Source organism: Dendropsophus ebraccatus, chromosome 1, assembly GCF_027789765.1.
Source record: "Dendropsophus ebraccatus isolate aDenEbr1 chromosome 1, aDenEbr1.pat, whole genome shotgun sequence".
NCBI classification, from domain to species: domain Eukaryota; kingdom Metazoa; phylum Chordata; class Amphibia; order Anura; family Hylidae; genus Dendropsophus; species Dendropsophus ebraccatus.
In genome coordinates, this window is record NC_091454.1 from 83,343,435 (window position 1) to 83,369,781 (window position 26,347).

At 40.3% G+C, this 26,347-nt stretch overlaps 1 protein-coding gene across 2 annotated transcripts in view; it reads left to right on the forward strand.

Annotated features, from left to right (window-relative positions):
* The window catches only part of TMTC3 (transmembrane O-mannosyltransferase targeting cadherins 3), a 57,846-nt gene extending 31,757 nt beyond the window's left edge, over positions 1-26,089 (forward strand). Inside the window, exons 9-15 of one of the 2 annotated variants that reach the window (XM_069974169.1) lie at positions 4,476-4,599; positions 5,605-5,778; positions 7,163-7,274; positions 15,732-15,835; positions 19,709-19,878; positions 21,344-21,570; positions 23,362-26,089. In XM_069974169.1, the coding sequence (XP_069830270.1) occupies positions 4,476-4,599; positions 5,605-5,778; positions 7,163-7,274; positions 15,732-15,835; positions 19,709-19,878; positions 21,344-21,570; positions 23,362-24,221 (1,771 nt within the window). In that variant the 3' untranslated portion in view covers positions 24,222-26,089. The remainder of the gene's footprint in view (positions 1-4,475; positions 4,600-5,604; positions 5,779-7,162; positions 7,275-15,731; positions 15,836-19,708; positions 19,879-21,343; positions 21,571-23,361) is intronic. The other variant, XM_069974162.1, reaches the window with a different exon arrangement.
* The last annotated feature ends 258 nt before the right edge of the window (positions 26,090-26,347 follow it).

Here is a 26,347-nt window from a genome sequence, read left to right on the forward strand (position 1 = left end):
AACTGTAAGCAGATGTCCTAGCAGATACAAAAGACAAAAGGTTGCTCCTGCTTAGCAGCAGCAGGCAGTGAGATCCACCTATTTTATATTCCAATATTTACATAAATCCGAAATTTGATTCCTAGGCTAAGTAATCTATCTTTTTCCTGCTTTGTTTGTACATGAGGCCCCTTATGTGCAACTGAAACTCGTGTCTCTAATTCCTTAGATGTACTGTATATGGAATTGTGATTGCATGAAAGACAAAGTCAGGAAGCGTGACGTGGCAACTAGTTGCATGACTTTGGTTAGTTAGTACATAAATGATATAGATTAATTACCGGTCATTGGGTGAAAAGGCTAAAATGTCTTCATTATAACAGGGATGTTATGTCTTCTTCAGACCAGCTGTCTTACAGGGAGCTACAAATTGAATTTTAGAGGTTTGTATATAGAACTTTCTTAATGGTAATTAATATAAATCAGTTATCTCAATGTAATTTGGTCTGAAGAACAATATTACATCCTGTCTGGTTTGTATCATAACTATATAGATAGCATAAACTAATTTCCTTTTTTGATTAAAAATTAATCAGGCTGAAATGAGCGCAGTAGACGAAGCATTGCATTAACTACTCCAGCCAGCAGCATCTGCCTCACTGAGCGGTCCTGCATTATCCGTGCTGGTTTACCATTTACGTGAATATCACTTTATCCTACTTTCCTTACCTGTGCATTTAGCCTTTCTGTTCTCAAGCGCTGTTTAAACATGCAAAACATTTTGCTAGTATGTTCCATTAAACATTTGGTCTTTTTTTTTTTTTTTATTTATTTTTCTTTTACTTTTTATTTTATTTATAATATTTAAAGGTACTATTCAAAGTTATTTCATCTCTTAACAAGCAATATGTAATTATTATATGTTTAAAATGCATGGATCAGTTTTCTGGTATAATTCACTTGTAAACTATTTCCTGTCTTTGTGCACTGTTAGGGTGCATTCACACTACGGAATACGGGTGGATAACCTACCACGGATTCCGTCGCTCGCGTCTGTGCACCTCTCTGCCCGTGCCATTAGACTTCTCCTGTATGTGTGCAGTGGATGCATTTAGTATCCAGCCACCATGTTCTAAACAAATCAGAACTAGACTAACTGGACCAGGTGTTTTTTTTTTTTCTGCTGACAATCTTCTATGCTTCTGACTAAATATTCCCTATACACAAAGAAACTGCTAGCAATGCCAGATACCTGTGATGTGGGGGATGAGATTTATCACCTCTGTCAGCGTCCGTGCACCTGAATCATCACAGCTCCACAGCATCTACCCGCTCAGCCAGTCAGTGACTGCAGCTGTGATCTGCCTCACTCACTGATTGGCAGAGTGGGCATTTCTGAGAGGTGCCGTGACATCAAAAACTCAGGAGCCTGGTGGGGGACCATGAGCGGTGACGTTGCTTTGCGGGGTTCAGGGACAGGTAAATAGGACTTTTTTTATATTATGATCTCATCCCCAACCCCTTTGGATTTTAACTGTTGCCCAGAATACCCCTTAAATTTCTGTCTCTAACATACACACAGCCTGCTGCAGCCATAGCACGCACATGCACACAGGCTGCTGCGGCCAGAGCGCGCGCGCACACAGGCTGCTGCGGCCATAGCGCGCGCGCACACAGGCTGCTGCGGCCACATCACATTGAAGAAAAACACAATGTCTTCTCCCGAAGAGAACACCACATTGAGGACAGAGGTTACTGTTACAATATATATGGCTCCTCCTCCTCCTTCTCTATATTACACAGGATATCTTCATATTAGAAAAAAACACAAATTTGGTCAGCTCTCCTAGAACACTATTCACATTAGGCAGGAGCACGTTGCAATGGCTGAAATTGCAAACACACAAAAACACTGAGAAATGCAACAGCTCACCGCAGTGGCATGCTGCAGACCCAATACAGATATATTGCATTTTTCTGTGTATCTTCATATTACACTGCTGCTCATATACAACCATCCAGCATCTAGAAAGAGGAACAGCACAGATCCCCACACAATGGACTCTTCCCGCTCAGAAACAAACTGCCAAATAGTGACCCCCAACTTCTCCCCGACCACACTTATCTAATAGGGACAGTGCTTTATTACTGATATATAGAGGAAACTAAATGTACATGAGAGAGGTTCTTTTGGTGGTTATAAACAAGGGGTTTAGATTGATAGAACATTAATAACATTTAAAATATTCATGTGAAAACTCAATTATAAAATTTAGAAAGATTTTTTTAAAGCTGGTGTCGGTAATTTTTTTCCAAGTCCAGCCAAAACTAGCTCTGACTCCAGAACTCTGGCTCTGATTCCACAGCCCTGCTTACCTCTCTGCACTCCCTCTGTGTCCCAGTGCGGCGGCGGCGCCGGTCTACCCCGCGGTCTGTAGCCACCATTACTTCCGAGACAACCTCATCTCAAGAGTGACAGCCCGCTCAGCCAATCTTTGACTGAGATGGGGCAAAGCTGCAGCCAGTCAGTGATTGGCTGTGTGGGCTGTCAGTCCCGAGACTAGCTCGTCTTGGAAGTAACAGCGGGTGACACAGAGGGAGAGCGGAGAGGTAAGCAAAAATATGTTAGGCATGTTTAGTAAATGGCAACAACATGTTAAAATTTTGGAGCACTGGATAGCCCCTTTAAAGCCCCACATCTCCCCCAGGAGCTGTCAAACCTATAGTATAACGTAAGAAGCCTTGTGTTAGGGATTTTGTATTAAGATCAGCACCTACCAAGCCTATTACATGGCCCAATGATCGTGCGGCAAGGGCTGCTGTATGTAAAAAATAATGTTATTACCTCTTCACGCTCCCTGGTGTCATTTGCCCTTTCTCCACGCACTGCAGCCACCACTGGAACTTCTGAAGCAGTCTCTGCTGTGACAGACAACTCAGCCAATCACTAGCAGAGACAGGACTTCTCTTATGAGTGGGGAAAAGGCAGAAGGACACAGGAGAAGCCTGGAGAGGTAAGTAATATCTTTTATTGTTTTTTATACTTCTGCCTGATTGGCAAGATAATTGCTCCATGTAATAGTACCCTTACACTACTAATCAAATGCACTGTGCTTCATTGGTCTCATAAGCATAAAAAGGGAACTTTACAAGGTACAGTAAATTTTTGCTGGTGAGACTGGAAAAGCTGGGTTACAGCTCAGTGATATGTCAAAGCGACATATTGGACGTTGTGGTTGGTGGATGTCCAAGTTCTGAGACCCACTCCAGTCCCTAATATGATTGAGCAGCAGCATTAGGCTGAGAACTGTGCCTGCTTGTTTCTATTGCTAGTGCTTAGCTCTGCATGGAAAGTGGAGTATGGATTGACAGAAAAATAATGTGTAATACAGTTCATACAAATCAGTTTTGATCATAGCCATAGTGGGTTTCAAAAAGAGAGCATTTACCTTACCAAAGAATTTAACCTTTCAGTAATTACAGTTTCTGTCATCTGTTTCTTCAGTCCTTTCCTGCAACAGCATCAATTCTTGTTGTTACTTATTGGGTCTTCCAGAGTCTTATGAATGTATTGTAAGCAATTATGTGAAGGGGTTAATGTTTCTCTGAGGGTCTCAGATACTTTTTTCCAAATTATGTTACTGTTGTCACTGTCACTTTGAATGTGTTTACAATATGATCAATCAAGGTCTGGGTGTTCAGACCAGCACCAATCGCTTGATGGAGCCAGAGAAACGCTTGGCTCTGTACTTCTCTACCCAGCTCACTACTCCCCTGGCATGTTGCAGAGCCAGCAAGCCAGGAAGATAAGTGCTCAGTCAAGCATATTTACTGGCTTGCTCCAGTGATCAGGTGGGGGGTGCGCTGGCTGGTCAGATATTCTGTCACACTTTAATACCACCAGTCTATTTTTATAGACAAGGGTTTATTTAAAATCGTGGAGGCCAAAGTTTCACAACTTAAATAATTATATCTTTAACAAAAAAAACTTGGCATTTATGCTAGATGGGCCTTAGGTTTTGTGGCATGTGGTTCTTGCTGCTAGACCTCTGGTAAACTGTGGTGATAAAGGAATGCTATGTGCATGCCTTTCTACCCAGGGTGGCTGATATATCGGTATTGCTATTTATAATATGAATACCAGCTATTCTTTTAAATATGCTAAAAGATTAATTGTGACTTCCAGACACTTGGACTGTTCTGCAGAAGTTGGAACTAGAACTGAGAGCGCACCACTTATTAATACACACATTATTGTCTGGATTGTGTTCTTGATTGCTTCATTCTCACAACTGTAAACTGTATGCATTCTTTTCTAGTAGCTGATATTTGTGTAACGTTTTTTCTTTTTAATGGTATCTTTCCTTAGTTGTTATGTTATTCTTTGCCATTATAGCTATTCATAAAAAAAGCTAAAATTTATATGTAATAAAATAGCACAATATTAACTGTTTTTTCTTTTTTTTTTTTCCTTTTCTGCCTTTTGTTAATTGTAGCAACAGATTGAGACAGCTATCCTGGATATTTTTAGCTTTAGTGTTGTTCACTCATGCAGTGAAAACCTTCAACAGGAACTGGGACTGGGAATCTGAATATACTTTGTTTATGTCTGCCTTAAAGGTAGTGTGTTGTTCTGACTATTCTGAAAAAAGTTCTTCTAACCAAGACAAATATAGTTGGCTTCATTGAATTTTAATAATTGAAGCAGTTAAAGGGGTATTCTCATCTCAACTAACATAGTTATACTTGTAGGGTTCATTAAGGTAAATCTTTTTGTAAATACATTTATTTAGCAAACGTGCCTCCTCCTCCTGATATGCTGCTCTTTTCCTCCTATTGACATTTCGTTGTTTAGGTTACTGGCTACCACTCTCCTCTAAAAGCAGTGATCTGGCTGATGTGTATATATAGGTATAGTTTACACATATATTGAGAGAGGGTGTATATGTATACTGTATATGATATATACATATTTGTACTGCAGCTCTATATAATCACCAGTCAGACTAATTTTTTTAGAGCAGAGTGCTGACCTAGACAACAAGCTGTCAACAATGGGAGGGAAAGAGCAGCCATATAAAAATATTTTACTTGGCAAGCCATGCAAGTTTGACTGTTAGTTGAGATGAATGTACCCCTTGAATTCTGCAGCATTTCCTCTTTGCATTTGTAGAAGCTAAGGCTTTGTCCACACTGCATCAGAGCCTCCATCACAGAGTCTGGAGGTGTCTTTCAGGCTCTCTTTGTGTCCGACATGACAGTTCATTTGGCTAAAGGCCCTATTACACACACAGATTATTGATGCAAAAGCCAGGAACAGACTATAAACAGAACAGGGCATAAAGGAAAGACTAAGATTTCTCCACTTCTCAAATCTGATTTGGCTTCAGAAATCTGCCAGAGATCTGTGTGTCTTAATAGTCATTTAGTTTGTCGGTGCTGAGCGGACTCTGTGACAGAGACTCTTAACAGAATTTCTGAAGCAGTGTGAACAAAGCCTAACATTTCTAGGAGACCCAGCAGTTGTTATGTATAAATGTTCATTTTTTTTCTTACATAAAATGTATGTTCATATTTGCACTGCATGTTAGTACAACAGCATTGACATTCCTTGTAAACATACAGATCAAAAGTGGACCCAAATATGTCTTTGACGAGATCCAGTTGCATTTTGTGCATACAGGGAAATGTATTAGGATTGACATCTCAGACATCAGTCTTATGTATATCTGCCAAGCTGTGCAAAGCCTATTCACATCTTCCCCGCTTCTTCTAAGCCCTGCTCCCACAGAAAGGCAGGTATTTGCATATCTGTGCTGAAAACGAAATAGAAATTGCTATTTTTGTATGTCAGAAAATTGCCATAAAGTCTCAATAGATTCACCAGTAGTAGATCCAGACCATTAAAGCCTTTTGTAGATGTTCATAGATTATACCAATAGTTATTATATGGTAGCCAAAGACAGAGTTTTAACCGACCCAGAATTGGTCTGGGGATAATGTCTCTAAGGGCCTTATTACATGGGGCGATTATTATACAAAGAAATTGTTATATCATTTGAATTCAAACAATAATCATTCCACGTGTATGCAGGGAACAATCCGAAAATCGTTCATTAGCAGTTTATCGCTTCTTTTGTGCTGAACCAAAAATTTTCAATTGTTTACTGTAATTCATCAGGGATCAGGTGGAGTAATGCACAATTTCAGGTAGCTCTTGTTTGCGATCATTTATCGTTAAAGGGGTAGTCCACTAAAGGAAGTTTTACCCTGTTGAATTCCTACCCATATTCTAAGCATTTTAGTAATAGGTTTCTATTACGTGAATTGGGCCGTTTGTCTGCAGCACATCCTGACTCACAGCCTGAAGCTGCAGAAAAGCCTCACCTGGTCCACATAGTCTCGGCTGCTCTGTCCTTCCCCTCCCTCCTGAGACCAAAGTCATTCTTCTGTTGCCAGTCAAGCTGTAACACCTCATCTCTAACCCCGCCCACCACTGACATCACACCAATCAGTGAGCACCTGGCTAAGGGGCAGGGAACAGTGACAGCCTCACTGTATAGTATAGGGGGACAGAAACAGTTGTTTCATCTCTCTTTCTAATCTATTGATGTAGAAGGATATGTGGCCCAGGGTAAGCTTGGTTGTCTCTGTCAAAGGTTATATACCTCTGTCTGGCAGTTGGAGAATGCCAGAAGTGGCAGCACACAAGATTGCTAGTTGTCCAGCAGTGAGGGAGTTAACAGTAATCGGTCGGTAAGGTAGTCCACTAAGTGTTGTGTGAGGTAAAGGGAAGCATACCTGTGTGTGTGAGGTAAAAGCAGTTACATAGTAAGCCACATTTATGTGACAACAGCACCCAAAGATCACAGCACAAGAGCTGGATTTGCCACAAGGGGAGAAAATTCAGCCCAATAGCAATCAAATGGATTACAGGATAGGACTGGTGAAACTGAGGTACCGGTAACCAGTAACTCTTGAGGTGCCAGTTTAGGCTATTTAAACAATAAAGCTTTTAAGCTACTTTTTGTTTTAAAGACAAGTTTTGCTTTTTTTTCTGTGCAGTGGGCAAAATACAGCACTGCATTGTCATATAGTGGTATACATCAACATTTATAAATCTGTGAGTACTCTTACATTTACCTTTTGGCATATACCTCAACACATTTTCTTTTCCAAACAGGTGAATAAAAACAATGCTAAACTTTGGAATAATGTTGGCCACGCTCTGGAGAACGAAAAGAATTATGCAAAAGCCTTGAGGTTCTTTAAGCAAGCTACACATGTACAGCCAGGTGTGTGTTTTGTTTTTTTTTTTTTGTTTTTTTTAAATTTACTCTTTGTGCTCTATGATTTCTTTAGTTTGCCATTAAAGGGGTAGTGTGGTGGTAAAGAATTATTCACAGAATAACACACATTACAAAGTTATACAACTTTGTAATGTATGCTATGTCTGTGAATGGCCCCCTTCCCCGTGTCCCGCCATCCCCACCCGTGTACCCGGAAGTGTGATGCGCTATACATACCTGATCCGTGTCGCGCCCGTCCGCCATCTGGTGCCACAACGTAATCTTCGGGCAGCCGGCCGAACATCTCCGACTGTCCCGAGTGCCGGCCGCCCTCTTCAAGTCATCAGATGCTCAGCCGCGATTGGCTGAGCACAATTTGGCTCAGCCAATCGCGGCTGAGCAGCCGATGACGCGGCAGAGGGCGGCCGGCACTCAGGACGGTCGGAGGGATTCGGCCGTCCGAAGATGACATCACTGACTGAAGATCGGAGACGAGTCTGCACGTGACAGGTATGTATAGCGCACCACACTTCCGGGTACACGGGTGGGGGGGTGGGACACTGGGAAGGGGGCCATTCACAGACATAACATACATTACAAAGTTGTATAACTTTGTAATGTGTGTTATTTCCCCTAATGGGCAGAATAGTCAGTTCTGCTGATTATAACAAATCCTTTGTATCGGTCATGTATGCTGTAAAACTAATAACCTATGATGCCAATGTCAAAGGAGCCTAACTTCTTTATTAGCAGTGTTGTCAGGATTTTACTCTTTCTTAAACTGTAACTGTCATCTAAAATATTTTTGCAGATATCAGCGATTTTTAAGAAACTCTGTTATAGGTTTTATTAGGCATAAAAATCCTCTATCTGTACTCAAAAGGCTGTTTTGTCGCCTCAACCCCTTATATCCTATGGAGGGAGTGAGTGGCCAAGGGGGATGAGTTAGCAGGAAGAGGACACAAGCAGCTCTGCAGTTTGGAGACTGTCTGGGCACATAAAACGCTGGTTTCTAGGGTCAGAAAGCTCAGTGCTGGTCTGGAAACTGGTGAGATAAGATTGCAAGAATGATGTGTTTTGCACAGGGCTACCTTTTCTCCTCTCCGTGCTTACTTCTGCTTAATAAAGCCTATTAGAGTTTCTTAGATTGGCTTGTGCTATTTTTATATTTATTAATTTCTGCAAAGTGATAACAAATTTGTCATCTATCCACGGGATCTGGCCCTCCACAATCTTAACCCCTAGGCGACCTTGGACGTACCGGTACGCCATGGGTGATTGTCCCCAGATGACCCTTGGCGTACCAGTACGTCCTGTGCTATAAACCGCACTCCGGAGCGGAGTGTGCTTCATAGGAGGTGTGGGCCAACTGCAGCGAGCAGCCCGGCCCTCACTGTTAACCCCTTAGTGACCGCCATGCTGCCTTTTCACGGCGGCCACTAATGGGCTTTATTCTGATGCGTACGCCTTTTAACGGCGGACGCATCGGTATAAACTGCCGGCCGGAGGCGGCAGCAGTGCGGGGGATCAGCTGACAGTGTGACCCCCCCCTTCCCTGAAACTGCACGAAAAATCCTCTGTTTCGGGCAGTTTAACCCGGTAAATGCCGCTGTCAAAGCATGACAGCAGCATCTAACGAGTCCCGGTCAGGGCTGTGGGTCACTTACACGATCACGATGTCCCGCGGCGCCGTACGGTGTCCCGATGTCTCCATGGTGATCATTAGGCCTTCATTAGGACCCCGGGGTCACCATGGAGATGCCTGATGCTGACAGGGGTGGCCGTGCTGAATGCCTGTGAGCATGAGGCATGTTACAATACATTGCAGTACATTAGGCACTGCAGTGTATTGTATCAGTGATCTAAGTATTTTACAGTAATGTACAGTAATGTACACTAGTGTAAAAGTAAAAAAAAGTTTAAAAAAAACGTGCACCAAACACAACACAGACCCCCAGCCCCCCCCCACAATAATAAAAATGCATTACATTCCCTATACCCAATAAAACATGACATAAAAGTGATCAAAAACACAAATCCTATAAATATTTGGTATCGTTACGTCTGTATACATATATTATATATCTATAAAACTTTATCAATAATTATACCGCACGACACACGAAAAACAGTACCAGAATAGCTGTATTTTATCAATCCACTTTAGAAAATATGTCATAAAAGAGATGAAAAAGTCATATACATATAAAACTTGGTATCAATAGAAACTACAGATCTTCCCGCAAAAAATAAGGCCAAAACGAGCTCTGTCGTGCAAAAGATAAGAACGCTATGGATCTTGCAATGTGGCGACTATTTTTGTGGGTTTTTGCTAGATAGTTTCTATTGCGCCAAAGTGTTAATAGTTTAAAAAAACCTATACAAATGTGGTATCTCCGTAACCGTAGTGACCCAGAGAATACATGTATTATGTTATTAGTGACCGCCGATACGGATTTTTACGGCCATCACTAATGGGCTCTATTCTGCTGCCATCAGCTCTTTATGGCGATGGTGCAGAATAGTGCAGCGGCACTGGTAAGGCCTGCAGCCCCCTCCTCTAAGCTATCGGAAGTAGCTGAGGGGTTGGGGCAGAGTGTGGGCTCAGTCCTGGCCAGTCCCCTCACTGACAATCGCCATTATTAACAGTATAACGGCGGCTACCGGCAACTGGCATTGCCAGCGCAGCTGAACGCTTTCATCTCTTCTCACCGTGAATCCATGGTAAGAAGAAATTAGAACATGTACCCCCCTGTCCCCAGAATTAACCCTAGTGACCTGGTCACTGACCCTCCCCCTCCCTGGGCGGCCATCTGATCAAAGATGGCTGCCGCCATCACTGTGAACAGACTCCAGATTGCCCGTGAACACCACCAGATTGCCACAGACTGCTCATACATAACCACCCCAGATTGGCCATAACCACACCAGATTGCCACAGACTGCTCGTTACCACCCCAGATTGGCCATAACCACACCAGATATCCAGTAAACACCCAGAGAATGGCCATTACCACCCCAGATAGCCAGTAAACACCCACATATTGCCTGTAACTAAAATGACACTCCTTCTCTTCTGTCTCCTTTTCGGCTGTATGCCCATACAGTGGTTTATGCCCACATATGGGGTACCATTGTACTCAGGGGAACCTCGGTTACAAATGTTGGGGTGCTTTTTCTCCCCTGTTCCTAGTGAAATTGAGAAATTTCAAACTAAACAAACATGTTTTTACTGTCTAGTTTTGAATACTTTCCTCCAATACCTGTGGCGTCAAAATGCTCACCACACCCCATGATGAATTCTTTGAGGGGTGCACTTTCCTAAATGGGGGGACTTTTGGGGGGGGGGGTTTCTGTTCTGCAGACACTACAGGGGCACTGCAAACGCAACTTCAGATAAATCATGCACTGAAAATGCTTATCGGTGCCCCCTTCCTTCTGAGGCCTGTTGTGTGCCCATACAGTGGTTTATGCCCAGGTCTGGGGTACCATTGTACTCAGGAGAACCTACGTTACAAATGTTGGGGTGATTTTTCTCCCCTGTTCCTCTTGAAATTGAGACATTTCAAACTAAACAAACATATTATTGGAAAAATTAAATTTTTTCATTTTTACTGTCTTCTTTTGAATACTTTCCTCTAATACCTGTGGGGTCAAAATGGTCACCACACCCAAAGATGTATTCTTCGAGGGGTGTACTTTCCAAAATGGGGTGACTTTTGGGGGGGTTCTATTCTGCTGACATTACATGGGCACTGCAAACACACCTGGTGCTCAGAAACTCACAAAATCTGTACTGGAAATGCTAATTAGCACTCCTTCCGTTCTGAGCCCCGCTGTGTGCCCATACAGTGGTTTATGCCCACATATGGGGTACCGTTCTACTCAGGAGAACCTGCGTTACAAAATTGGGGTGCATTTTCTCTCATGTTTATTATGAAAATGAGATACTTTAATCTTAACACATATAACATTGGAAAATTTCTATTTTCCATTTTTTTTCCCGGCCTAATTGTGAATACTTTCCTCCAGCCCCTGTAGGGTCAAAATGCTCATTATACCCCTAGATTAATTCTTTATGGTGTCTAGTTTCCAAAAGGGGGGCCACTTATGGGGGTTGTCAGTATACAAGCCTCCTAAATCAACTTAATAAAAGAACTGGTCCCTAAAAAAAAAAATCAGTTTTGGAAATTTCATGAAAATTTGATAATTTGCTGGTACATTTCTTTTTTTAGAAGCAAAGAATTTCAAAGTTCGTAAAGTGCAAATTTTTCACATTTTTATGATATTTTGATGTTTTTCACAAAAAAACACACAAGACAGTGACCAAATTTTGCTACTAACATAAAGTACCATATGTGACAAAAAAACAATCTCAGAATCGCTAGCATACGTTAAAGCATCACTCAGCTATAAGCGCATAAAATGAGACAGGTCAGATTTAGAAAAATGAGCCTGGTCATTAAGGCCCAAATAGGCTTGGTCCCTAAGGGGTTAAACGCTGCGGAGTTTAAGTGTAAGTGACTGGCAGTTCCCTGTTACTTACCGATCAGGGGTCCCGATCGCTGTATAGGACTGCCGGAGGTCTCTTACCTTCCTCCGTGCGGTCCAATCGGCTTTCTGCTCATTAAGTCTGCCACAGGCAGGCTCAATGAGCATAACGCTTATAACACTGATCAGTACTTTGCCTATGGCATAGCATTGTACAGTGTCTGCAATCTAATGACTGCAGGTAAAAGTCCCCCAGGGGGACTTAAAATGTGTTAAAAAAAAAGCCCCCTCCCCCAATAAAAGTTAAAATCACCCCCCTTTCACAGTATATAAATAAAACATATAAAAATAAACATGTTATATACCGTAGCGTGTGTAATTATCCAATCTATTAAAATATAACAATCAACAATGCGAACGGCGTAAACAAAAAGAGTAAAAAAAGCACCAGGATTACCGATTTTTACATTATATATAAAAAAAATTATTAAAAAGTGATCAAAATGTCCGAGCTACACAAATATTAATAACTAGAGATCATGGTGCAAGAAATGACACCCCATACAGCCCCGGTGACAAACTAAAACCATTGTAAGCGTCACAATAGGCCCATTTTATTAATAATTGCAAAAAAGAAGGATTTAATAAAAAAAAATATGTATAACATTAGAGAATCTGTGTAACCTGCATATGGTTGTGTTCGGGCTGACCTATAGAAAAATGGTATCATGTCGCTTTTACGGTATAGTGCATTACGTAGACACAGGAACCCCCCACAAGTTACCATATTGCATTCTTTTTTACAATTTCACCATCATTTTTGAGGTTCTATCATACATGTTATGGTAGAATGAAAGACGCCATTACAAAGTACAATTACTTCTGTAAAAAAACAAGCCCTTACATCGCCCCGTTGATAGAAAAATGAAAGTGCTCAAGCTCTTAGAAGGGGAGGAGGAAAAAACAAAAACACAAAAATTTCAATTTGCACCGTCCACTGGGTCATTTTGGGCTTGGTCCTCAAAGGGTTAAAGTGTAAATGTAATTTAAATTTTTATGGCAGAAATCAATTGTACAAGCCATTTTAAGAAACTGGTAGGATGCATTCACACAGAAGATTTGATGGTGCAGATTTGATGCTCTGTTCAGTTATTAAGATCAAATCTGCTGTGGATCCACACCATCAATTCCCCTCCGATACTATACGTGTGAAGCTACACTAAGGTTTTATTGGGCAAAAAAATCTTTTTTTCTGTACTAAAAAGGCTGTTTCCCAGCTTCCTCACCTTACTACTTATCTGTGCATTATCAAGCAAAGCCATCTTCATTACAGAGGAGCAAAGTAAAGACTGGTTTGCTGTGTATATTATAACATATGGAAAGAGGAGGAATTGAGGGAGATGAGTGAGCAGGAAGAGGGTAGAGCCAGCTTCTGCAGTTTGCAGATTGGGCGCAAAAAAGCTTGATTCTGAAGCTTTTGGGGACAACATTTAGTCCCAAGAGGCAGCAAGTCTTCTAACTGTAAGAACAGCAAACTTATGGCATAGCCTATCTTAGGAGCTGGTCGACTGAAACTCAGATGAATTCTTAGAACAAAATAACATTGTTGCCTATGTACTTTTTTGTGGGTTCAGAAAAGGATTAAGGGCAGATAAGCTTGTGTTTTACGGACCACAACCTTCTTTAATAATATCTACTATTTCTTTAGTCTTCGGACTTTGTCCTGTGTTATCAGGCTGGCCGCAGTTCAGCATCTGTCTGTTGACCAATAAATAAAACCACTATATGTGTTCTCCATGTTCAAAACAAACAAACTGGGAGCAGTAATATTTCCAAACTTGTGGTTTTCTATAAATTGTGGCTGTTGGTTGTGAACTAAAGACCCTACAGTGTCGATGCGCTGAACCAAGGGTATGTTGAAGTTTAAAGTATAATGATATTAAAATATATCTGGTTCTTTGCAAAGAGTGCTGACTTGCTGAAAATACTTTGTTCTTTATGTTTAGTCGAGATTTATGGTATTATAGTGTTGTTTTTGGCCACAGTAGAATTCTTTGGAATTTATATGAAATAAAGGTTAAGGGTTTATAATTAATCCAATTCAAAAGGCCTTATGTAAAGATTGCATCCCTATAAAGTCTTACATCAAAAGTCATGTATAAAGTGTCAAGCCCGAAGCATGATAAGAAAGGCCAGGTTGTTGGAGACATAAAGTGCTTGAGCGTAACTGCATAAAATCCCAGCAGATATTATGTGTGTTTCACATTAACTTATTACACAAGGTATGTATAAGAGATACATGCGATAAATAATGCTATAAATGTGTAGGCAAGGTAAGTATTAACAGGCATGTCTGTGCTGAATTTATATTTATTATCACTATTATAAATAATACTTACAATATTATTTTACTTCTACTATTTTAGCTCTTGCTTCAGACTGGTTTCACACTGGTCAATATTTTTTTTTAAAAACGCCAAACAAAAATGAAATGGCATTTTTTCCCCCCACAATGCAGCATGATGAGGGTTTGGCATTTTTTTTTTTCCTGCAAACTGTGGCGTTTCTCTCCCATAGAGTTCAATACAATTTCTTCTGTTCGCCTTAAAAACGCCAAAAGCAAAAAAGAAAAAGCCAAACCCGCTAGAAAAAAATTAGTTTTTTTTTGTTTGTTTTTTTTTGAACAGAATAATTTTTAAATGCACCTGGGTACTGTAAAAGCAAAAAATAAGCCATACTCTCCTGCCCTGATCCCCCGCTGCTGCCATTTTGATGGCAACTGGTCCCCCGTATTCTTTGCTTCTACCTCAACACCATTTATTAGCTCTATACCCTATGTGATTTACTGGAATCACACAAGCTATCAAATGGTGGGACATTTTTCAAACCAACAGTTACCCTTTAAATACTAAAGTGGAATATGTTATTTTCAGGTAATTTATTTAGGGTGCTTTCACACACACCATATCCGTAGCGGATCCGCAGCAGATTTTACAATGCGGATTTAATGCTGTGTTCATTCATTTAGTCAAATCCGCTGCAGATCCGGTAGGTGTGAAGGCACCCTTAAAGAGGTTTTTAGAAAGATACCCTCATAGAACAACAGAATGTGGCAAGTTTGCATACATTTCTCATTCCTCTGACATTAGGGCATTATGGCAAACCATGTTTGTATTATTTTGTGTGACTATTCAAATAATGACCGCAGCACTAATAACAATCAGACATCCATTTTCTGTATCTCATTTGTCAGCCAGCCTTGTTGTCCAGAAAATGCTGCAGCAAAGAGCAAGTGCCATATAACATATTTATTTATTTATTTTAGAAAAAATTTTGGGGGAAAAAAAATGAGGTTCTTAGCAGACTGTTTAATCAAACTGAATGTACCAACTTACCACGTTAAGGTGTCTCAGAGAGTTGGACCTACACTAACAATGGCCTCTCTCGGACTATCAGTCTACATATCTACATATCTGGGCAACTGAACTCTTTGTAACACACCTGAAGGAGCTGGGTGAAGTGCACAGCTATAAAGAGGGAGCTACCCCGCACATCTGAAACATAACAAAACAATTTAAGCCCGCACATTCACTCTTGTTCGCACTATGCTTTTTGCACACAGCCATGGCTAACAATGAGTTGGTAAATTTAGTTTGATCAAACCGTCTGCTAAGAACCTCTTTTTTTTTTTTTTTCTAAAAAAACTTAAAGTTATATGGCACTTGCTCTTTGCTGAAGCATTTTCAGTTTTTTTTTATAACTGTTAGCCATGGCTGTGTGCAAACTGCATAGTGTAAACAAGAGTGAATGTGCGGGCTTTAATTGTTTTGTTAAGCTTTGTTGTGCAGACTGGGGCATTGTCTGCAGTGGGTGGAGGAATTTGATGACGTGTCTGTTGTACTAATTGAAGCCTAGATCAGGCAAGGTAACAGAATGCACCAGACTAAAGATGTACTGTTTAATATCTTTTAGATGACATAGGTGCACATATGAATGTTGGGAGGACATACAAGAATCTCAACAGAAGCAAAGAAGCTGAAGAATCATATTTAATTGCAAAGTCCCTTATGCCACAAGTAAGTATGCTGCACTGTATTTTTCTTTCATATTCAAAGGTACTACCTGCATTATAATGGTGCCTATATTATGAGCATGTTACCACTGCATCCTCTTACTAATATCACAGATTAAGGCCAGTTTCACACATGGCATTCGCGGTTGATTTCACGCTTCGAATTCTGCAGTGAAATCCGCTGTGATCCTGCATCCTGTCATTTTCTATGGGTTTACATACTTGCAGCAGATTTTTCTGGCGGGCTAATACAGTACCTGTCCACGCTCCTGCTTGCTTCTCGGGCTCCTGGCAACCTGACGTCCTGTTCTGCCAATCAGTGGGTGCAACGGGGTTAAGTGGGAATGAAAAATGTGATACAAGTATGTAAACAGATAGAAAATGACAATTTTTCTCCTTTTATAAAGTCCTTCAGACCCCATCAATCTGTTACAAATTAGCTTGAGAATTAACTTTAAGGGTGTGTTCACTCGTACAGGATCCGCAGCAGATCTGCCGCAGATTTGATGGTGCAGATTTGATCCTGGGTTCAGTTATTTAGATGAAATCTGCCGCGGATCCGCAGCAGAAAATCCGCTGTGGATCCGGTACGTCTAAACGTACCCTAAATGTCCAAGATGTGGAAGAAAGGAGCCATACCTCTTTCACATGCTATGAGATTATGTAAAACTGGAGCTGGTTTGGACTAGAGTCCAGGAAATAATTACTAGAATTTACAATACTGATAAATTGATGAATTACAAAACATGCATTTTTAAATATCTTTGACTTTTAGATGATTGTTATCCATAGGCTGCTGTACCAAGCACATAAATTTAGAGCAGACAATTGGATCCAAACTAGTCGTCTTACTGTGTTGAAGTTTATTGCTAGGGTGAATAATATGATTAGATTGGGGATGGGGTTATACATGAAACAACATTTCTTTGTAAATTTCAATCTATATGGAGTAGATGGATCACAATACCCCTGGACTACCGCTTTGTGCCTTATATACTAGATTAAGTATTGCTCAGCCTGTAGGAGAGAAAGGTAAACAATTCTTTAAAAAATGACGACAGGCATGATTTCCATTAGGCTTTATTAACCACATATGAGTTACATCCGAGCTCTACCACATAATATCAACATGCCTTTACTATTACTTTACCAAAAGTGATAAATTATAGAATTAAGCCTTGCAATTCTTCACTTGCATACTACATAAGATATATTGACTGAATTCATCCACTGTATTTGTCCCAGTGCCAGATACAGTTTGCTTGGAAAGTCTCCAGACCTTTTTGTATATTGTGCGTTTCTGCCACGGTAGAAATAAAGTTACGTTTTCTTCCCATCACTCTGCACTCTCTCCAATACCCCATAATATGAATATGAAAACAGAACTTTACAAATTTCTGAAAATGTATTTAAAAAATATATATTTTTTTGCATGTCCATAAATCGTCAGACCCTCTTGTACGACACTTGTAGTTTAGCAAGTGCCTCCCATTTCACCTTAATTAAACTACTTGTAGTAAATTCAGCTTATTGGAAGGAATTTGGAAAGACAGTCCTGTCTATATAGTCTTACAGCTGACAAGACATAGTAGAGCAAAAACTAAGCCATGAATAGTAAAGAACTGCCTGTAGAGTTCAGACAGGAGGGGTGGGTATTCTGGGAAAGGTACAGAAACAAAATTCAATACAGAAGAGAAAAGAGCGCTGCACCTCACACCTATGGCTGACACTAGTGCCTCTCGGCTGCATAAAAGACATCAGAATTTTGTGTATGAATTGATCAAGCCACACTGCCCCATGTACCGCGTGCAGGTATCTGATACACATGGGTCCCTACACTAAGTCGACACTCTGCCGGTTAGTGACCACCACCGCCGCAGGCGTGCACAGTCAGGGAAGGGAGGCCATGGAACAACCCTGCGACCCCTATATCACAGGACCAGACCCAAAAATGCCACACCAGAACCCGGCCAGCACCGCCAGCAGAGAAGGTCGCCCCCAAACAGCACGAGTCTGGATAAGGTATTGCGCTCACCATAGCTACTGCAGATAGAATGGGACAAACAGGAGGGATAAAAACAGAAACAAAATTACTGCTGCACTGAATGTTCCCAAGAGCCCAGTGTTCAACACAATTCTTAAATAGAATTATGATGGAAAATAGGCTCTACCTACAGCTGGAGTTTCACCAAACTAACTATATTGCAAACAAAAGGGGAGCTCTCAAGTAATCCACCATCGGGGTGTAACCTAGTGTCTAGACCAAAGTAAGAAGTTGAGGGATAAGGGCCTCTGTTATGGAGGTGACAAGAACCCAATGAAAGCCTGTCTGCAGAAAGATGTAGAAAAATGAGTCTTGGGTCTAATTAAACATATATTTATACTTTTTAGCATCCTATCTTGAAAAGAACCAGGCACTGCTTTGTGAATGTCCTTTGGTGGCCCAGCCACAGAGCCACAGTCCTGACATCTAGAGACCTAAAAATGGCTGTCTACTGATGATTCCCATCTGACCTGAGAGAGCTTGAAAGGATCTGCTGAGAAAAATGGCAGAAAATCCTCAAATCCAAGTGTGCAAACCTTGTGGCATTAAACCCAAGAAGTCTGGCAGCTGTTATTGTGGCCAAAGGTGCTTTAACAAAGTACTGAGTAAAGGGTCTGAATACTTAGGTCAGCACAATATTGTAGTATTTCCATCTCAATAAATTTGCAAAGATTTCTAACATTCTCATCATTATTGGGGTATTGAGTGCACAATGGTGGGGGAAAAACTATTTTTCTCTTATTTCATAACAAAATAAAGGAAAAAAGAGACTAAAGACTTTCCAAATTCATTCTAATTGCACCCTATGGATTTAGTCCTATATTGACCTTACTGGGATATTTGGCGGGGGGGAGGTATGTGAGTTTAATGACATGCTTTTTGGTCCATGTTACATTTGTCTTGTGCATGTGTGGAAAAAAAAAAATATTAATTAGGGAAAAAATAAAACCAGGATGAACAAGAATCCAGCTATTCATATGTAGATAAAAATGATCCATCAGACCAGGAGCATCGCCTTCCATAGTTCCAGGGTCTGTTTTTGGAAGAACTCTAGCACTACATACTGGAAACACCACATAGTACCAGCCGCATTGGTGATGCTCTGCCCCAGTTGTTTATCCATCATCACCCCAGCCTGGTGCCATTCTCATTAGACTGTTAAGGTCATTCACTTTACTTGTGAGGATTTAAATTTTACCGCTCATGAGTTTATGTTCTAACCCTGGATAGCCCTTTTAACAACAATATATACAGTTTTATATATTTAGAACCAAAACAAATGACACCATTCACAAGCCTTGGCAGGAAGCTTGATTTCTTTAAATCTGACGTACATACAGCTATGGTATTTGAGTATTTTTTATATGCCATATTTTAAGGAGCACAGCTTCTATGACAGTGAAAAGCCTTCAGGCTGGTGCATTCACCAGTAACTTAGTAGTATGTTACAAAGTCTCCATTCTAACACAATGACTTGGCAGACTCTAGATATTATGCAATTATGTGTTTTTATGAAGGTCTGGTTTGTGTGTGTATGCATATTGTGTTCCCTGTGGATTCACGTTGTAGCACATACCTCAAAACAGGATGCTTCAAAGCTGAACAATGTTTGCCCTTCATTTTCCACAGAATAGTGCCCATTTTTCTAAATAACTCACCACCTCTGTCAGTTGTCTAAGGAACTACCAAAACAAAATTATAACTATAGAAGAGCTATGGAGAGGTATAGTTCAGTAATCACATTGATACATTCAGCTGATGATGAGTAGCCACCTAGAATTGTCTGTAGGTTTTTAACTTTTTCTTCATCTTTCCAATGAAACATTTTATAAGGTAATTCCCGGAAAGAGATATGCTGCTCGTGTTGCACCAAATCACCTAAATGTTTACATAAATCTTGCAAACTTGATCCGTGCAAATGAGTCGCGACTTGAAGAAGCTGATCAGTTGTACAGACAAGCAATAAGTATGAGGCCAGACTTCAAACAAGCATACATTAGCAGGTATGGGAGTGGTTTGATGCATTTGATATAATCTTTGTCTAGGAATTGCCTCTTAATACTTCGGGACTACGTTTCACAAGTGTTTATAGGGTTTCTTCCCTATTTTTATGGCAGTAGAGTTGACGTGAAGATACAGGTAATCTTTACATGAATGAATGGATGCATGTCTTAGTTAGAGTGGTTCAATACAAATAAATTGTACGCAATTCAGATAATCCAGATAAATTCCTAAGGCAGAAGCGAGGTTCACTCATAGCATTTTATGTGCATTTAATTAACATTAACCAGCGCTATTTTGCTATATTTTTGGCGCAGTTCCGTCAGAATATTGCTATTTGCGAAATAGCACTAATTAACGCACATTGAATACTATGTGTGTAATCAATTTGTAATAAGATAAATGGCCTCTATTAGATGCCTTCATATGTGAAGTGACTGTTAAAAGTAAGATTATAACATCAGATTTGTAAGTGAATACCCATCCAAACGAATCTTACTTTTGGCTAAGGGTCCTATTACATAGAAAAATTAGCTCCCGAATCAGGTGGCACTCTGTGTAATAAAGACAATGATTAGATGAAGAGCTGATCGTCGGCTGACCAGTGTCTTTCAGCAAGTTTAAAAATCAGTGGGTGCTGGCCGCACACCGTTACGTGTAATAGTGATGTGCTGCCAATGGCTGATGACAGTGTAAAGAAAACTATAAACATATTTACCTTTCCACACTCCCTGTTCTCTTGCTGCCTTTTCCCCTGCATTCCCTGCTCACCACAACCGCCACTAAAGCTTCTGAAGCTGTCTCTAAAGTGACAGGCCGTTCAGCCAATCACTGGCCACAGCGTTGTCCCGTCTCTGTCAGTGATTGGTTAGCGGCCTGTCACTTCAGGAACTGCTTCAGGGGCGACTATGGTGAGTAGGGAAAAGGCAGCAGGACACGGGGGAGTGTGGACAGGTAAGTATGTTTCTTATTTTCTATATAAAGAAAGGACTGCACAGGCAATGAAAACAAGATAGAGATAGCAGAGGAAAGAGATGGGTAACAGCAGTTTTGCGGCTTTGTGCCACTCTACCTTTTAGTACGGACATTTTTAACGATGCCTTTGCAGCCCTTGCCACATGATTTTTGAGCAGTGTAATAGGCTCTGTAAGCGAGAGCTGGTCTAACAGATCGGCACACGCATACAACAAGCATTGGGCCCTTAGGAGAAATGGCCATGGTGAGCAAAACAACTTTTTGGGATGTTGGAAGGGTTGTCGATGCATCTATTCAAACGTTGATGCAGTCATCTACATTTTATTATAAATTACGTTACTGCTTCCCTTACATACTACTTCCGCCCTTATTGTTGGCCACAGTGAGCACAGCTAACATTGTCCTGGTATATCCTCTACCACACATCGATCTGCTATCCATGTGTATACATTTACATGCCAAGTTTTTTCTTATTTTTTTCCTTTTATATAGAGGAGAGTTACTTTTAAAAATGAATAAACCATTAGAAGCTAAGGAGGCTTATCTCAGAGCTTTGGAACTTGATGGGATGAACGCAGATTTATGGTACAATCTTGCAATTGTTTATATTGAACTGAAGGATCCCAACGAAGCCTTGAGAAACTTTAACCAAGCACTTGAACTGAATCGCCGACATAAGCTGGCACTGTTTAACTCTGCTCTGCTTATGCAGGAATCCGGTATGTTTCTAATCTGACTGAAATTCTGAAAAAAATATCAAATGTTGCTGTGGCTAGTCTAGCTATTCATAAATGTAGCAATTAAATGGTCACTGTTATTCCAAACAACTTCCCTCTACTTGATAGTTTGTGATTTCTAACAATGAATTTTAACTCCAGAAAAACTAGTCTTGGCCACTAGGTGTCTCCCTTTTCTGCAATCTGCTGTCCACTGCTTGTTGTTAGAGAAACTCAGTCTCCAGTCACATATTTTGCAAGATGGATTAAATGAAGAAGGGATGGGGCATACCTTATGACCTGTGCAGGAAAGGGGTAGCAAAGGAGAGAGCGTGAAAAGCTCTGGCTGGGTGCCTGCACTGTGTCCATGCAAAGAAACCGCTTCCCTCTCATCTCGGCAACAGGGCTTGTTGCTTAGCTTGCTGCTGCTCTGTATTTGTTTTCACACAGCACCTTGCAAAGCCAGTACATGCCATCTATAGTGTACTGTGTAAATCATCCCTCAGCACAGTGCATCCTGTCAGGTTTATTTTTACTCACATACTACCTTGCAAAGCCAGTATCTGAGAAGCCTATTGACCCACATATTCCATCTATAGTAATGTAATCCATAAATCATCAGTCCAGCACTGTGTAAGTACACATTCACCAGCACTATGTTATGTGTTGTTTGGTTAAAAAAGTAAGGGAAAATAAATAACTCTGTGTATTCCTGGCACACAGCTTAGCCCTGGTCCCACCCTCTGAAATGGAGTTAAGGGAGATATAGCTGTGCATCATGGAACTCTCAATAACTGCAGTAAGGGCACAAAAATCACCTTGCCTGCACTCTGAAGGGTCAAAGTCAGTCTGTTTCCCAGAAATTCGCTCATGAACCACTGGCATTATTAGCTATCTCACAAAAACGGTGTACATGTCAGACCTTTTGAGAGCACTGTCCAAGTTTTTGTGTAGCAAAAAATGCGATTTTATTGGCCATCCAAGTGTCAAAAAATATGTGACCTAGAGTCTGCTATGCCCTGGGGACACAACACCGCTGTTATTTGACTGAGAAGGCTGGACTTGTATCACTGGTTTATAAGCTATGGAATTCTATGGAAAGTATGAGGAACTTTCCTGCTTGGGAGAGATTGTGGCTTGGCATATATAATACCCAGTCATGTTTTAAGCCTCCAACTGTAGAATTCCATCCTAAAATAAAGCTGCTTGAAGCTTAGCGTATCTCTCAGACTGGAAAGTTAACCATCTGTAAACAATAGAGATGAGCGTACCGGGTTCAGGTTCGAGTCCATCCGAACCCGAATGATCTGCATTTGATTAGTGGTGGCTGCTGAAGTTGGATAAAGCTCTAAGATTGTGTGGAAAACATGGATACAGCCAATGACTATATCCATGTTTTCCACATAGTCTTAGGGCTTTATCCAACTTCAGCAGCCCCCACTAATCAAATGCCAAAAGTTCGGGTTCGGATGGACTCAAGAATGCTCCAGGTTCGCTCATCTCTAGTACACAACTGTTTTGCCAGTAGAGTCTTAGAAGCCATGCAGTGCTTCTTGGGTAAAAAAAAAAGGTAACTTTCCCTTCTTGCTTGGCATACAATTTCCAGTCATGTTTCCAGTAAGTGGCAGTGTGGAGCATAGTTTTTTTTTTTTGTTTTAGAGGAGAGCTACTTTTTTGGATGCATACAATTTGCATCCCAAATTTAATTATTTATATATTTCTCCACTTTGAAACGGTTTTGACATGTACATTTATATGCCAGTTTCTTCAAAATATGTTTTTTTTCTGTGTAAGGCAATCCCAAATTGAGACCGGAGGCTAAGAGAAGACTTTTGACCTATGTCGAGGAAGAGCCACATGACGCAAATGGGTATTTTAATTTGGGGATGTTGGCTATGGATGAGAAGAAAGATTTAGAAGCTGAAAAGTGGATGAAAAAAGCAATACACTTACAGCATGGTTTCCGAAGTGCCCTGTTCAACCTTGCCCTTCTGTATTCCCAGACAGCTAGAGAGTTGGATGCTCTACCTGTCTTGGAAGAGCTTCTGCGATACTATCCTGACCATATTAAAGGCCTTATCCTGAAAGGAGACATTCTTATGAATCAGAAGAAAGACACTAAGGGAGCTAAGAAATGTTTTGAAAAAATTCTGAAAATGGACCCAAATAATGTACAGGGAAAGCATAACCTTTGTGTGGTTTATTTTGAAGAACGAGATCTGTTGAAAGCCGAGAGATGCCTTGTTGAAACACTGGCCTTAGCCCCTCATGAGGAATATATTCAGCGACATCTCAGCATAGTACGCAGTAAAATTATGTCGCTGAATGCTGCTGGGCAGACTTCTCCACCAACAGGTGTCCAGTCATTGCCTGAAAGACAAGAGAATGATGTGAAAGCCAAAAAAAAAACTCCATTTGAAAAACTGAAAGAAGAAAAAGATATACCAAAAATGAATACAGACACAAAAAGAAAAAACAAAGAACAAGCAAAGACTAAAAGTCAACAAGAGAGAAATACTGACAAAGAAGTAAAGCAGAAATCCACAAAAGAAATCAAAGACATTGAAAATAAAAGAGTTGCTGCTTTGAAGCACTTAGAGGAGATGGAGCGTATACTAAGTGGAGAAAAAGCTGAAGAACATCTGTCAGACTGAAAATTGGGCGTGTGCGAAAACTTTATTTTTCATGTATTATATACTGCAGAGCCATGAACACATCTGGGTAAACATGAAAGCAAGTTAAGCAAATACCTGTGCAGGTATTCAACACTACTGAACATAATTGCAGAATACCCTGCCTACTCCAAATTCAGTTTTATATTATGAAGCATTAAGCACGGTATACTTTTTGTACTTGTTATAAAAAAAAAAAAAAACTTTTTATACTTTGTCATTAATATCATCAATTACTAATAGAGGTGTACATATGAAATGTGTAAGATTGCACACAACAAGGCTTTACAGCAGGGCTGTTGCACTGATACATGGTCCATGGGCTCCGAGGATAGTGACCTATTTTTTTTTAAGGTGTGTTTTAACAGAATTTTTAGTTTTCATGTTTTTTTTGCTTGTCTGGGATGGTGATAATAATCTATTGAGTGGTTATGTTTACAGTAGTATACTGCTATATGCAGGGACTGTGGTAAGATGTCATCTCATGATTGCATTCATATTTGTACATCCCAATATCACATAAGCAGTATTACGATTTCTAGCAAAATCACTAGCTGAGTGTTACAGCAACCCTTACGAGCAGTCTAACCTCTTATCAAAGCATCGTTCTGATCACCTGGTTCGTTCATTGATTATACCATTGTAGGACACTGTGCAATGTCCATCATGAAAAATTATTCAAATCTATATTTTGTATTTAAGTAAAAAAAAAAAAAACATGACAAAATTATGGGTAACTGATCCCTTATACATGCAGAGCTGGAACTGACACATAGTTGAGCAGAGCTGACAGTGCTACAAAGTGCTGCCTCTACAGTGAAGGCGCAGGTGAATGGAGCTGCTCAAGGGATGAAAGTAAACTGTTGTGCTAAGCAGAAAGGAAGATCTTATCCGTCATTCAATATAGGAAAGAGTATTATTTTGGGTGGTGTCGTGTAGTTGGACACATCCATTTTTGATGACACTAATTACAATTTAAAATATTTTTTGTGATTGTGATGTTGGGAAAACCTTTTGAACAGATCTCGGCTTCGGTGTAGCTGTGGCCCTGTTGACTGATGCTTTTGTGACAAAGAAACCACTCTGAATTCTCATATTTAGGTCATTTGACCATTAACATAGCAGGTAAAAGTGTATTCATTAGATTACCTGTACAGACTACAGAACTGTACTTTATGTACAGACTTTATCTCCCATACTAGTAGGTATATGTAGATGGTCATGGTGTAAAATTATACTGTAACTTCACTACTCCTGCATTGTAATAAGTCTCTGCCCTTGTGCGTATCGTATTCTTGTTTGTTTTACCAGTGTAACACCTGGTTCATATGTGGTTTTGAACTTACAACACTATGGGGATCTAAGTTTTGGTTTAGTTGATCGATTTAGACTTTAGATCCAAAATACAGGGCACAATACTATTGGCTGTTTGGGGCCTAAAACCTATGGCTGACTACCACTTTCTCTAGTAAATTAAGTAGAAGCCATTTAATGTTTTAATGTGACATGCCACCTTTAAAGCATAGTGTTCTTACATGGCCACCTCTGGTGAAAGGACCTATTGCTGGGCAGCTTTTCAAACTCATTTGAATGCCCCAAAGCAAGCTTAGAGCTTGTAGGAGTGGATTACAATGTAGCTTAAAGGGGTTTAATAATTGGGGGATTTGTTAATACGTTATTAATATCCCAGACAAGCAACATTAATTGTCTAGATTTAAAGCTCTCTCAGACAGTTAAATTCCTACATTGATCAACATAAAGTTTGAACTTTTTTTTTCTGTGTAAGATTTAAAAGTAATTATACATAAAGATCTTCAGTATTTATTCTTTAATAAAGAGTTGTTTGACAATTTTGGTATTAACGTGTCATGACTGATTATGCATGGTAAGAATTTTTGGGCTATACTGTAAAAAGCTCCACCTTCAAATCATAAACTTAAATGTGGCTATGAATGGCTGTGTAGCTGGTGGTGCGTTCATGGTAGAAATAATTGGTGTCACAGGACAGGCCACAGTATAGTTTAGGGGACCTAATATTGTCCATGGCAAAAAGTTGAAAAAAAGCATAGGGCTCTGAGGCCCAATGACTCCCCTCTGTTGCCAAGGTA